The following is a 13,117-nucleotide window of genomic DNA, read 5'->3' on the forward strand; positions in this document are numbered from 1 at the left end:
CAAAAATTTTTTTAGTGTCTTTATTTCTTAGATTCACCACTTTGTGTTGTCGCTGAGACATCTTCCTCTTTTTATACATTTTCTAGCTTGACCATCACCACAGACTCACTCTGTGTCTTGCTTGCTCTCCGTTTTTTTTTCTTAAATCTTTTTTCTGTTTTGTCCGCTCTTCTTCGTCTGGCTTCTGCTAGGTTTTTAAACTGGCACATGTTGGGATTGTCTTCTCTGAGTTTAAACAAACACTGTCAAGTCCAAACATGATATTTTTAGGATCACTCAGAAGTACCAAACTCAGGAGAGGCCAGCTTTATCCCCTGATAGAATTCCCAGAGCGGTGGTTTTCCCATGGTGAGAACTATGGGAAAATGGCCTTTTGACTATATAACCCAGTGTTTGTGATGACCGTTTACCCTTTTCAGCCTGTTTAACGCCTTTTCCCAGTGATTCTTACTAATCAAGCTTCTGTTGATGACAGGTTTCCAATGACGGTTACAGCTACAGCAATGCAAAGATACTAACTCTTTACGATGGAGCCTGCCAGATGTGCAGCCTCAGGACTGAAGTCGTCTGTACCCTGAGGGTGAGATATCTCAAATAATTTTTATAATTTACTTCATAGTTGGACAAGGAGTGAAATCTTTTGCTCTTAGGCTACTTTATATGTTAACTGTGAAACTTCTAATTGAACTAATTCTTTCTAGCAAAGCTCAAGAACAGATCCAGGTGTAGCATGGCCTACAGAGTCTGCCTGGTATGCAAGAATTGTGGACTATAGATGAAGTGCACATGCTTGCGGCTATTAGAATAAACATTAATTAAACCACTGCAAGTATTTAAAGGTATTAACATGAACAATTAAAACTGCTCTACTGAGAAGCTTTTCTTTCTTATTTTTAAACTGAACACTACTCTGTATTTTGCTTAAAAACACTTTATAGGCTCAATAATTAATGTTTTTGTTAAGTAAAACAAAAACAGCCGGGAAACACATCAGCTAGTCTGCTGACGGAAACCTTTAGAGGCAACAGCCAACATTTAGGGGTTCTGTGTTGCCAGAATCAATATCAGCTTTAAGATTCACATCCCAGATTGAAGACTTCCTGCTCTGTGCAGCAGCCATTGTTTACAAATGCAATATTTTTTTAATTTAAAAGGTAACATTTCATCACTTGATAGGCAATAGCTTTGCAGTTGTATTTCATCAAATGCAGTCCCTGCTTTGCTCTCCACACAGGCTGTTTACTTGCATGCACGCAAAGTTAGTGTTTGCTGATTGGCCAACAGACCTCAGAGTCTGCACATGCATGTGAGGAAATCTGTTAATAGAGATTTAAGAAAGCTTAATTAGCAGGTGTTGTTAGAGGCAGATCTTTTGTACACATGGGTTTCGTATTGCTAAAACCAAAGCCTTTTTTCAATATTAGCTAATTGCTCACATAATTTTACAGTTATTTACATAATTTTTAGTTATTTTAAATGTCTTTGAAGCAATTTTTCTATCGACATGATAAACATCTCAAAAAAACTTCACTAGTGTAATTTCATTACTATTTTAAAATGTGCAGAAATCCAAAAAACTTTTTTCTATATATTAGAATCTGTGATCCTTCTCTCCAACAAGCCAACGAACAGGTGCTCTAAACAGGTGCAAAAAAGGGAAAACCCCCCAGCTGGTAACATGTAGGGAGGATTATCTTCTGCAATCTGCACCTATAACTGCAGATTTCTCATCTATTCATTTATTTCCTGTGGCTGTTGTGCACTCTGTGGTACCCCGGGGCTCCCAAACATTTGCTTATGCCTGCAGCCGCTCCTGCCAACAACTATTACATTCAAACTTTCAGCCTTATGTGAATGTGGGTGTGAAGCAGAAAGATGCTGAAATCAAGCATCCAAGCCCCAGAGAGGAAATTTAACTGCTGCTGTGCTTTGATATTACTTATACAACTACAATACACTAATAAAATACTAATTTGAAACTTCAGCCAATTTGGAAAAATACCATTTAGAAAAGCAGACTTGCAGTCCAGACAATACCTTTTTTAACACAGCAACACAGACAATGAAGCACAGAAAGTTTGGTCATCTTTAAATGAAACAACAAATCGATATAAAAGACGAGTCCTTCTCCTGCCATGGTTTAGCAAAGGTATAAATAATTTTAAGGTGAGTACACAGTTATAGATCCTTTGGCAGCTTTCTCTATCCTTCAGAATTGTCAGAATTGAGTCATCATGGATTGATGTCCAGGTCACAGGCAATAAGACAGAAGATAGGAAAAGCCCTTTGTGTCTCTCTCTCTCCTTCTCTTGATTTTCCTGTTTTGTGATTTTCTGCTCCACCCTCATTATGTTCACCTGTATCAGTTGTTTTTACCTGTGCTCAATCATTGCTGTGTATATATAGTCCTGTCTACTGTTACCAGCCTACATGTTCCGTCTCTCATTTGACCTGTTTTTTAATTTTTCATTTCCCGTCCTTTTATTTCTGTTTTAATTTGGTGTTTGTTGTTTGTCTGATCCTGTTTTAGTCCCTTAAGCTTCCCTTTGTTGTTCAGGCTGTTTTGTCATTAATTCATTAATTATGTATTATTTCATTTTTAGAAATTCTAATAATAATGAAGAAGAGAATGAAGACAAGTCGGTGTGTTTTTGGAAATGTTGTAAAAGCTTAATTTTAACTGACATGGAATAGATGCGTCTTCCAGTGGGTACATCATCAAATACATGCTGTTCATGATCTGATAGTGATGTAAAACACCAAAAATGCTGATTAGAAGCCACTGTTTCATTTACAAAAAGGCCTTTAATTAAGAGACCACAAAAGAGTCTTTTGTGCGACTATTTAAAGTTACTCTTGTCACAGGCTTGGGCAGATACAATTAGGGCTTGACAAACAATTGCAAATAAGACAGGACGCAGAGATGGATAATGTCAGAAACACAGTACACAAAACAAAAACTCTGAATCTAAATCTGACACCACGGGTGTTTTGGACATGCACACACATTCCCCACTATCGGTAGGTTTGGATAATTTTCTTCTAAACAACATGTTGTGTGTTATTAATGTAAATAATATATGTTTGTTGCTTTCCAGGAGAAAACCTGTAACATTGATGGCCTGTGTTACAATGAGGGGGAGTCCCTTCCCAGCAGCCCTTGCCTCGCATGCCGTCCGGACTCATCCAAACACACCTGGTCCATTGCAGAGAGTATCTGCTTTTCTTTCTTACTTTTTTTCCCAGTTTGTTCACATTTTAAAAATTATCAGTGTCTACTGTGATGGTGAGGTACAGTAACACAGTGTTAGACGGAAACTCCTCATAAGAGCTGAGGTTGGATACTCATCACTGAGTTTTGTAGCTGGTAGTCACTCGGGGCAGTTTTGATCCTTCATCAGCAGATTGGATGGACTGAAGTTGCTACTGTCCCCCAGCACTGATACAAGGACAGCTTACCTCACTGTTACGCTTTGAGACCAACTTCACTTCTTCAGCTTAAAGTAGGTCAGACGCAGCTGAGCAGCTCAGCTCCACACAAACAAACTGACAAAATAACCAAACAGGAGTCAATGTGTCGATTATTCATTACGCTGATTCCACCAATTCATCAATCATTTATCTGTTAACACAATGAAACAAGAACATAAAACTGATTTTTTTAAAATCTTTAAATAGTTGATATGTTCTATCAACGGTAACTAGTTCATCATTATATATGAATTTTAACTTTATGTCTAAATCTAAATCTCTTTGTGCCCAAACACAAACACAGAGAGACTTTGAGAGATTTGTCTGAATGAAAATTTGGTCTGACGTAAGCTAAAACTGCCCACTCATGCAGATAAATGGTGTAAATGGTGCACAAAATGCCCTCTTTATAAAGGCTACTTCTGGCTACTTCCTTTTTCACAGGCATGTTTGATTTGCTGGGTTTTTACCCCAGATGCCCTTCCTGGGCTTGTGTCTCCTCTTGTAATCAAACTGGAGATCTTGTAATGGTTACAAAAAGGTTTGATCAAAAAGTTCTAATCTGCTTTGAATTTGGCCAATTTTCCATTCAAGGTAACCTTCAGGGTCATGTACAGAAAACGTCCGTGTTGTGATTCCACCGCGGACCTCAAACTTGCACAAAAATAAACATAAACTTCTATCTAAAAGTGTCCTCATGTTGAATGGAGGGTCATAGCTGCTGATTAGAGCTGTTATCAAAAATCCACAGTTTCCAAATCCAGCAGCAGTGATGAGGTGGAGCTGTTATAAAAACATATTATAAACATAAAACATTTTAATGTTCATATTATATGGAAAAATATATATTTCCCAAAATGTTTTCCCATAAAAACGTCTAAACTCTGGCACGCAGAAATGCTGTAATATGACGTATCTATTGGTCTGGCATCATCAAACCAAACTGTCTTTCCAAATTAGTTATGAATTTTATGAATTTTATCTGCACAGTTTTTTATCCTTCCTGCTACACACCACCTTTTCACACCCACCTTTCACCCACTCTGAGCCAGTCACACGTAGGTTTATTTAGTACCTTATTTCGACTCCCTTCTTTTCTATTTTCCCTCAGACAATGAACCTCCTCTGCTCCAGTCGCTGACTTTGCCTCTGCAGTCCTTTCAGGGGGAGAATTTCATTTACCAGCTAAATGCTCGAGACCCCGAGGGCTCCACGGTTCTTTTCACCCTGCTATCAGGCCCTGAAGGAGCATCTCTGTCTCCAGCTGGTCTGCTGATGTGGAAGGCCACAGCTGAACCCACCAACAGACACACTTTCCAATTCACTGTGACCGACGACTGTAACGCTGAGACCAGAGCCTCTGTAGAGGTAAGACTCGGCTCATTAATGTAAATGTAGTGTTGATCGTGAGTACAGATCGACATGCACGTCATGCAAAAGAATTATTCATTTAATAATTTCAATTAAATATTCAGTTAAATTTCATTTAAAGTTGGTTTAGCTCTATAACTGAGCGTAGATTTGATGCCAATGCTTAAATTTGTCTTTTTTGAATTTCAAACAGAAACATTCTGATCTGTAGTCCAGTTTCAAATAACACAAAGTTGTGGTGTTGATCATATCATCTTGCATTTGGTTTTTCACTTGCTTTTTTACAGAAGACGTGCCATTAAGCCATGACAGTAAGCAAGTACAAGCAACATTTAGTCTTTATCGCCTGTGTTTTTTCTGCTATAAGATGTTAAAATTTTGGAAGTTATTGTGGCGTTATTGCTGCCTTCTCCCACTAGAGGGAGATACTGGTATACAGTATGTAGTTTGGGGCCTGAGGTTTCTCTGTAAGGTGTAACTGCAGTACACTCTGAGCAAGTGTTTCCACCAAAAAACTGCACAAAGGTGTCAGCATGTAGACTAAATCTGGGTTTTTTTCCACTTTTTAATGTGATGTTGCACAACTCAGCGCACACAGAATAACTACTCACAGATGCAGAAATATATCACTGTGTTTTTGATTTATCGATTTAAAGATATAATCTTTGGATAGAGCGTTTTCCATTCTCGGGACACATTGTATCATTGCTCAAATAAAATACACCTCATGTGTCAAGCCATGTATTCTGTACTACAGTCACAGGCAGTAGCGTTAACTAAGTGGTTCAGAAATCATCAAATAAACATTTGGGATCCGTGCTCAGGAAGGTTAAGCCTCCTAATCCAATAAAGCATCTTTTCAAGCATCCTTGAAAAGCAGGTAGCCACCTGCTTTTCAAGGATGCTTGAAAACAGGACAAGCCTTCTATAGTGTGCTGGAGTAGAAAAAATATACACACGGCTTTGTGCATATAACTGTTAGCAAAAACCTAGGAACGTTTTTGCTACGCGTTTTGATTATACTGACTGGACACTGAGTGTGCCTATTCGCTCTGATTTTTTGTTTTCTGATTTCCGTAACTACATTCATGTGTCTCGTTCATCGTGTCTAAGATCACAAACCTGTGTGACTGAAGTTCAAATGTCTAAATGGTAAGAAACCCTTTCCTTTTCCTCTCTAGGTGTTTGTGCGCTCCTGTGAATGCCTGAATGGTGCTTCATGTGTCGCCAGCATCAACCTCCCTGCCGGCAGTGGGGAATATGTGTGTGTGTGTCCTGATGGATTTACAGGGAGGAGGTGCGAGGTGGACATAGACAACTGTAAACCAAATCCCTGCAGACTGGGTCTCTGTATAGATGGGCTCAACTCCTTCTCCTGTGTATGCCCACCTGGAATGACAGGTCAGCTGTTTCCTTTAACTACACGGAGGATTAATCTTTTGAATATTATCTTACCTGTGGTCCTTACTGCACTAACTGTACTGTAATACCTGGATAATTGTGATGCCTTTGTATTGCATTCCACTCATTCAGTCCAGTACTGAGAAATGTTGTAACATGACTGCGAGACTCCTTTGGGTGTAACTGCGTAACTAAATAGATGGTTTACAGTTCTGAGTGCTCACAATAAAACTTTATCTGTCCTCGGAAATACTATAAACTGAATGCAGACACTTGAGTTTTGTGCTGACTTTCCTTTGAGAACCTCCTTTAAAGACAGAAGCATATTTTGGTTACAGCTTTGACTTTGTGTTTATACTTGAGTGACTTATTACATTCAAATAAATGCTTTAAATTGGTAATTGGTGCTTGCTGACTCACTCATCTTACTGAAATGCTTTGAAAATGCTTTGAAAAATCAGGATCTACAGGTTTAGTCACATCCTGAGCTTATTGTGTTCGAGATGATGGTCGACGCATAAGTTGTTTTCACATATAAACAGTGGAAAATATCAAAACCAAGGACTTTGTTGGGAGCTGGCAGGTTAAAGACTTTTTAATGTGTGATTTGTTGTCAAGTGCAGTTCAATCTGTGCAAAATTCTTAAATCCATGCAAGAAAGAAACAACTTTTCATCAGAAAAAACTTGGAACAGCTTTATTTATGATAAAAAAAAAAATGAAGCGCCAAACCAAACGATGCAATTTATAAATTTGCCTTGTCATTAATCTCCTTTTTTCCTCTTCTTAGCAAATTTATAATTTTGAAATACTTGTTTAATTATTGAAATTGATTCCATGTTTCCTCATAAGGTCTGATGTTTCATGTGTTGTCAGGGCGTACATGCAGAGAGGATATAGACGAGTGTGTCTCACAGCCTTGTTTCTCTGGGGTGGGCTGTAACAACACGGTAGGCTCTTTTTTTTGTGGATCGTGCCCACAAGGATACAGCGGTGATGGAAAAAACTGCATAAGTAAGTTTTATTTGTATAGTTATGTGTAGTTCTGCCTTAGAGAACATTTATACATTCTATTTGTTTTGAAGGAGAGTCTGTGGTTGAAGCGGTGGTGACGCCAGTGAGGGTACCACAGGTTTCGTTGAGGTCCAAACCGTCGCCATGCTCCAGAGGGCCGTGTTACCCAGGGGTGCAGTGTTTCGAGAGCATCCATGTTTCAGCAGGCTTCGTCTGTGGACCCTGCCCTGCTGGTCTGCAAGGAAATGGCCAGAAATGTACATCAGCAGGTGAGAGTGGAGCAATTTATGCACCTTTGGCTTTGTGCACCTTGTAAACGAATGAAATAAGTTGGGTATATGTGTATATTTTGCCTCCATTTCTTCATGTGATTTTGTTTACAAAATTGTTTAAATGCTTGTCTGTGAAAGTAAGACAAGTCTAAAGTTTTTCTGGATATTATCCAGCAATATATAAGTGGAATGTTTTGAATAATGTTGACAATAAAGCCTGTATTTCTATGACTTTGTAAGTCATGTCCTCTAACAGCTCAGGGGACAGTCACCAGTGGAGCAGACAGTTATTTTCACGTCACCAGATCAAATTCCACTTCCTCCTCAAACAGACGACCTCCTGACAGGAGGACGAGACCAGAAGCAACAAATAGCAGGAGACTTTCTCCTGCTGACAGAAAAAGCACAGCGACTTCACAGGATCAAACCACAGTCAGAACATTTGCTCCCACTGTCCACAGGGGTCAGCCCAGTGGGGTGGATTTGACCCCTGACCTCTCCACGGGGATCAGATGGGGGTCAGCAGCTCCCCATGCGACCTGTGCTGACTCTCCCTGCTTCCCGGGTGTCTCTTGTGAGCCCAAAGGATCTGGGTCCTTCAGTTGTGGCCGCTGCCCTTACGGTTACACCGGAGATGGAGTCACATGTAAAGGTAAAGTGGTCTTATACTTCTACTTTTCATGACTGAATAAATTAAACTGACAACAAAAGTGCTAAAGAAATGATTTTGGTAACAATGTTGATGAATTTTCCTTTGGTGAAAAAACTCTTGCAACTTTGGCTCTTGCAAAAAAAAACTTTTGCAAGGGGCATAAATTTTTCAGTGAAGGTGAAAAAGTGAGATTTTGTACCACAAAGTGCTTCAGTATTTAATGTTATCTCACAATTGCACAATTGGTCATACCTATGTGGTATGTAACTTTTGTTGCCATGATGCCAGGTCTCTCTTGGAAATGAGATTTTTAATTTCAATGAGATTTTTACCTGGATAAATAAAGGATTAATAATAAAATTATAGTCATGATGGATTTTGGTTAGCTGTGTGGTCTTGGTCTGAAATGATGAAATTAACCCTCAATTGGGCAACTTTTTGAGTACTGAAACATACTCATAAATGTACTTTGTTTTCAGCTGTTTGCAGGTATCTGTGTGGGCAGAACATGGAGTGCACTCTACCAAACACTTGTACCTGCAAAGACGGTTACACTGGCTACAGCTGCCACATAGGTGAGAAACAGAGCGTGAGCTAATGAAATCACACTCTCCTCTGGTTTTGGCTCATATATCTCAGGGTCTGGTTGTGTTTTTTAAAGCTGACAGTTTCCTTTCATCCCAGCCATTTGCCGGCCTGACTGTAAAAACCGGGGAAAGTGTGTGAAACCAAATGTGTGCAAATGTCCTGCAGGCTACGGAGGGCCCACCTGTGAGGAAGGTAACCTGGAGTCATAGTCAAACCAGTCAAAACTGCCGACTGGTTTGCATTGCTTACATATTTGAATTGATCGCAGAACACTGAGGAGTGTCACTGTTTGTGTTCAGCGAGCTGTGAGCCGCCCTGTCAGCATGGAGGTACCTGCCTGGCTAGAAACCTCTGTACCTGCTCCTACGGCTACGTGGGACCACAATGTGAAATCAGTGAGATGTGACTTAAGTGTTTTTGCATCGTTTTTACATTTTACATAAACCTCCACAATGCATCGATCAGTCCCCCTTTTGTTTAACTGGGTCGGTTTAATCTAGGATTGCACTACATGATTTATGTCTGTCAGTGGTGTGTAACAGGCACTGTGAAAATGGAGGCGTGTGCGTTTCTCCTGATGTCTGCAAATGCAAACCTGGCTGGTACGGACCGACGTGCAACTCAGGCAAGAAACACGACCTGTAGCTAAGCATGCATTCAGACTGCAGCTTCCTTCTGTTAGAGTGTTTAATTCTGACAGCATAATTAAGTGGTGCAAAACTCAATCTGACTTGCACATAAGCACTCAAAATATATCAGTACTGCAGGTACCTTTTCTCTTATTTATACTGTAAATCTAAAAGTACATATGTTGGCTCTTAATAAAGCTTTTTGTACCTTACATCACCTGCAGCTCTCTGTAAACCCGTCTGTCTGAATGGAGGAACCTGTGCTAAGCCTAACGTATGTGCCTGTCCCAGTGGTTTCTTTGGCTCCCAGTGTCAAATTGGTAAGCTTGTGATGAATACATACAATGATTAATACAATGAGAAATTATACTCAAATATTTCCAGCAATTCGTACAGACTGACTTTCATTTTTATTAAAACCAGCAAAAGCCTGAGGCTGCTTCCTGTTTGAAACAGCAAAACTCACTGGCATACATTTATTAAACTGCAGAAATCTCTGTAGGTTTGTCTCTCTTCTCTGCACATTGCAAGTAATGTTAATGGCATCTACTAGTAACTTGCAGACAGGAGTGAGAACTGTGCAGAGTGTGAGGTCATTTAAATCAATGATTAGCATATTTTTGCTAATATTTCAAACAGCGGCATACATATTTTACACATTTAGGACACCCACTGGCAAAATGCTGCCCCATGGTAGAAAGTAACCGGGGTTGCAATCTCTGTGAGGCTGTGCCCTAGTTACAAACATATTCAGCTTACTGAGGTTTCAAATAGTTTCTTGACTGTTTATCTTTCATAATAACTAACATCTGTTGAGAATGCCTGAAAGAAGTGAAGTGATGCTTTTTCAACAAAACACACCTAAATGTTGCATTTCCTCTCTTTTAAGTCATTTCAATGTTGCTATAAAATCCAATCGCTAAGCTTCAGTCTGATTGAAATGTGCATTTTCTTGGTTCCTCACAGTTTAATATTGCTGTCTTTCAGCTGTTTGCAATCCTCCTTGCAAGAATGGAGGTCAATGTATGAGAAACAACGTGTGCTCCTGCCCTGAAGGCTACACAGGAAAAAGGTGTCAAAAGAGTAAGTGATATCACAGCCTAAATATTTGAAGTACTGTTCAAAGTAACAGCTCACAATTTAAACATTTGGGTTTTAATTTGTTCCAGGTGTGTGTGAGCCTATGTGCATGAACAGAGGCAAGTGTGTGGGACCCAACACCTGCTCCTGTGCTTCTGGATGGAGAGGGAAGAGGTGTAACATACGTGAGTGATGCATGGATGACTTCATACACTTAAAATACACAACAAATAAAAAATTACCAGCTATAGCTCCAAAAAACATGTAATTCAATCAGCTTCATTTCTTATAGGTCTTATAGGTTTAGGTGGGGTTGGGTAATAGCACTACCAAGAACTAACAAGAAGTCATACACTAAGTAGATGTTGTAAGAAATTCTCCAAAAAGCTTACAAATTGTCTCCTAATAACAGTGCACTATTTATATTTTAATATTCATATGAATATGCATATGCATGACTTTTATTCATGCAAATCTTTTAAATCGTCTTGTCCTTGAGACGGCATCCACTTTTAACAAGAACTACATAAAATGAAGGGGATACATTAAAAACCAAAAGGTGTTAGCTTTTTTTTGCCCTGAATTCAGGCTTCCAGGCAAAAATTATTTATTTATTTATTTATTTTTTGGTTCTTAAAAATTATTTTAGTGGCTAGAAAGTCATATTTTCGTTTTAATGTAGCACAGCTAAAGATGTTTTCTGGCTGACCTGCAAATGCCTAATCTCAGCACTTTGGGTTTTAACCTTTTACCTATCTGTTCAGTCCTGTCGGGCTTCTGAGATAAAACCTTTTAGAAGCTGCTTTGGTGTTCACGCCTCCCTCACTGTTCTTATTTTAGCTGTGTGTCTACAAAAGTGTAAAAATGGTGGCGAGTGTGTAGGACCAAACACCTGCCACTGCCCCGCTGGCTGGGAAGGCCTTCAGTGTCAAACAGGTGAGTCTGTTCTTCAGATGTGATAATATCGCTATTTTTCTTAGGTAAAATCTGGCAAAGGTACATACCGAATACTTTAACTTGGACTACTTTATAACCAATTTTCCTGAACTATTGCTGAACCAAATTAAACTGTTCCTCTGCCAAAAGGAGAACTGCTGTCTCCTTAACTCTTAGGACAAATACACAAAAACTACTGTACCACATTACTGGATACTTCTTGGAGAGATGAACTCTTGCAAAGGAAAAACACACATTTTGATGCAGATTGAGATTCATCCATCCATCCATTTCGTTCCACTTGTCACATTCAGGGTCGTGGGCAGGTTAGAGCCTAATCCCAGCTGTCACAGGGCAAGAGGCAGTCTGGCCTGGAGAGTTTGTAGACTGAGATCACTTTGTTTAAAATAGTGAAGTAGAAGACATGATCGTTGGTTTTCCTTCAAGTTCGTTTTTGCAGATACTTGTTTTGATCATGTGTTTCATTTGTTTCCAAAAGACGATCAAACAGACACCCTGAAATATAATAAGAGACTCTTTTCTGATTGTAGATTTTAACAGGAAGCGACCATGAAAAGAAAAACAATAAGAGATCAAACGTTTTAATTGTGACTTTCTCTCCAGCGGTGTGTAAACAGCGGTGTCTGAACGGAGGCAGGTGTGTGCTGCCTGACTACTGCCACTGTCGGAAAGGTTACAACGGACTGACTTGTGCAATAAAGGTGAGAAATGAGGTCACGGTTAACATATCCCAGTGGGAAAAGTCATACACAGCACCGATAACTCCAGGATTTATAGATTTATACGATTTACAATAGAGTCATAGAACAAAGCTTCATTAGATGAATATCGTTGGTCTAGATGACTGAAAGGTTTAGTTCTTTTTTAATATTTCAGGCTATAAAAAATAAATTAAAAAAATATAGTCTTTAAGAGAAATGTTTTGTGCATGTCACGATCCTGGGTCTTATGACCCAGCATTTTGAGTGTTAGTTCATTTTGATGTTTATAGTTTATGTTTAAGCTCATTAGATTTCTATGTTCATTTGCTTATTATGTTCCCCTTGTGTTTTCAACCCTTGTGTTAAGTCTCCTTTATCCTTCATGTGTTTCATGTCTGTTTCTTATGTTGTCAAGTTCATGTAGTCATGTCAGTGTTTCATTGTTTCCCATTTTTTTTTGAAAGAGGTCCTGTGTTTCGGTGCTCTGTTTTGCTCTTTCCCTGTGGGCGTCGTTATGTTCATGTTGTGTCTACTTTGCCTTTCTGTCCCATGTTTCAGCTCCCTATGTTCTGTCTCAGTTGCTGTTAAGTTTACATGTTTTGAGTTCAGTCAGTGTGCTTCCTGTTTTACTTTGAAGGTCCACGTCTCATGTGAGTGTTTCTAGTTTTGCTTCCCTTGTCTCGTCCAGCCTGATTACTCCCAGCTGTGCTCTCCTTCTGTGTCTCATTCCCTCGTTATCCCTCTGTGTATTTAAGCCCTGTGTTTCTCTTTGTCAGTGTCGTAGTCTTCCTCATGGCTGTGTTTCCCTGTGTGTTAGTTATCCTTGTCCCAGTTTAGTTTAGTTATATTTTTCGTGCCATTCTGCAATACAGCAGCTTTTTGAGTTTAATTCAGGTATGGTGAGTTTTGCGTTTGGGTCCTTCTCCTGCCTGGACACAGCCGAAACATGACAGTGCATCTCAAAAAATGGACAAATCAGTAT

At 39.4% G+C, this 13,117-nt stretch overlaps 1 protein-coding gene across 1 annotated transcript in view; it reads left to right on the plus strand.

Annotated features, from left to right (window-relative positions):
* The window catches only part of vwde (von Willebrand factor D and EGF domains), a 34,840-nt gene that overhangs the window by 20,642 nt on the left and 1,081 nt on the right, over positions 1-13,117 (plus strand). The window contains exons 15-30 of the mRNA XM_087847975.1: positions 476-580; positions 3,099-3,213; positions 4,583-4,839; positions 6,024-6,243; positions 7,119-7,256; positions 7,328-7,525; positions 7,785-8,180; positions 8,660-8,755; positions 8,865-8,960; positions 9,068-9,163; positions 9,298-9,393; positions 9,622-9,717; positions 10,385-10,480; positions 10,567-10,662; positions 11,318-11,413; positions 12,038-12,135. Coding sequence (XP_087704101.1) covers positions 476-580; positions 3,099-3,213; positions 4,583-4,839; positions 6,024-6,243; positions 7,119-7,256; positions 7,328-7,525; positions 7,785-8,180; positions 8,660-8,755; positions 8,865-8,960; positions 9,068-9,163; positions 9,298-9,393; positions 9,622-9,717; positions 10,385-10,480; positions 10,567-10,662; positions 11,318-11,413; positions 12,038-12,135 — 2,295 coding nt within the window. The remainder of the gene's footprint in view (positions 1-475; positions 581-3,098; positions 3,214-4,582; positions 4,840-6,023; positions 6,244-7,118; positions 7,257-7,327; positions 7,526-7,784; positions 8,181-8,659; positions 8,756-8,864; positions 8,961-9,067; positions 9,164-9,297; positions 9,394-9,621; positions 9,718-10,384; positions 10,481-10,566; positions 10,663-11,317; positions 11,414-12,037; positions 12,136-13,117) is intronic.

Source organism: Neolamprologus brichardi, chromosome 11 (assembly GCF_056152115.1).
Source record: "Neolamprologus brichardi isolate AB-2024 chromosome 11, ASM5615211v1, whole genome shotgun sequence".
Lineage (NCBI taxonomy): Eukaryota > Metazoa > Chordata > Actinopteri > Cichliformes > Cichlidae > Neolamprologus > Neolamprologus brichardi.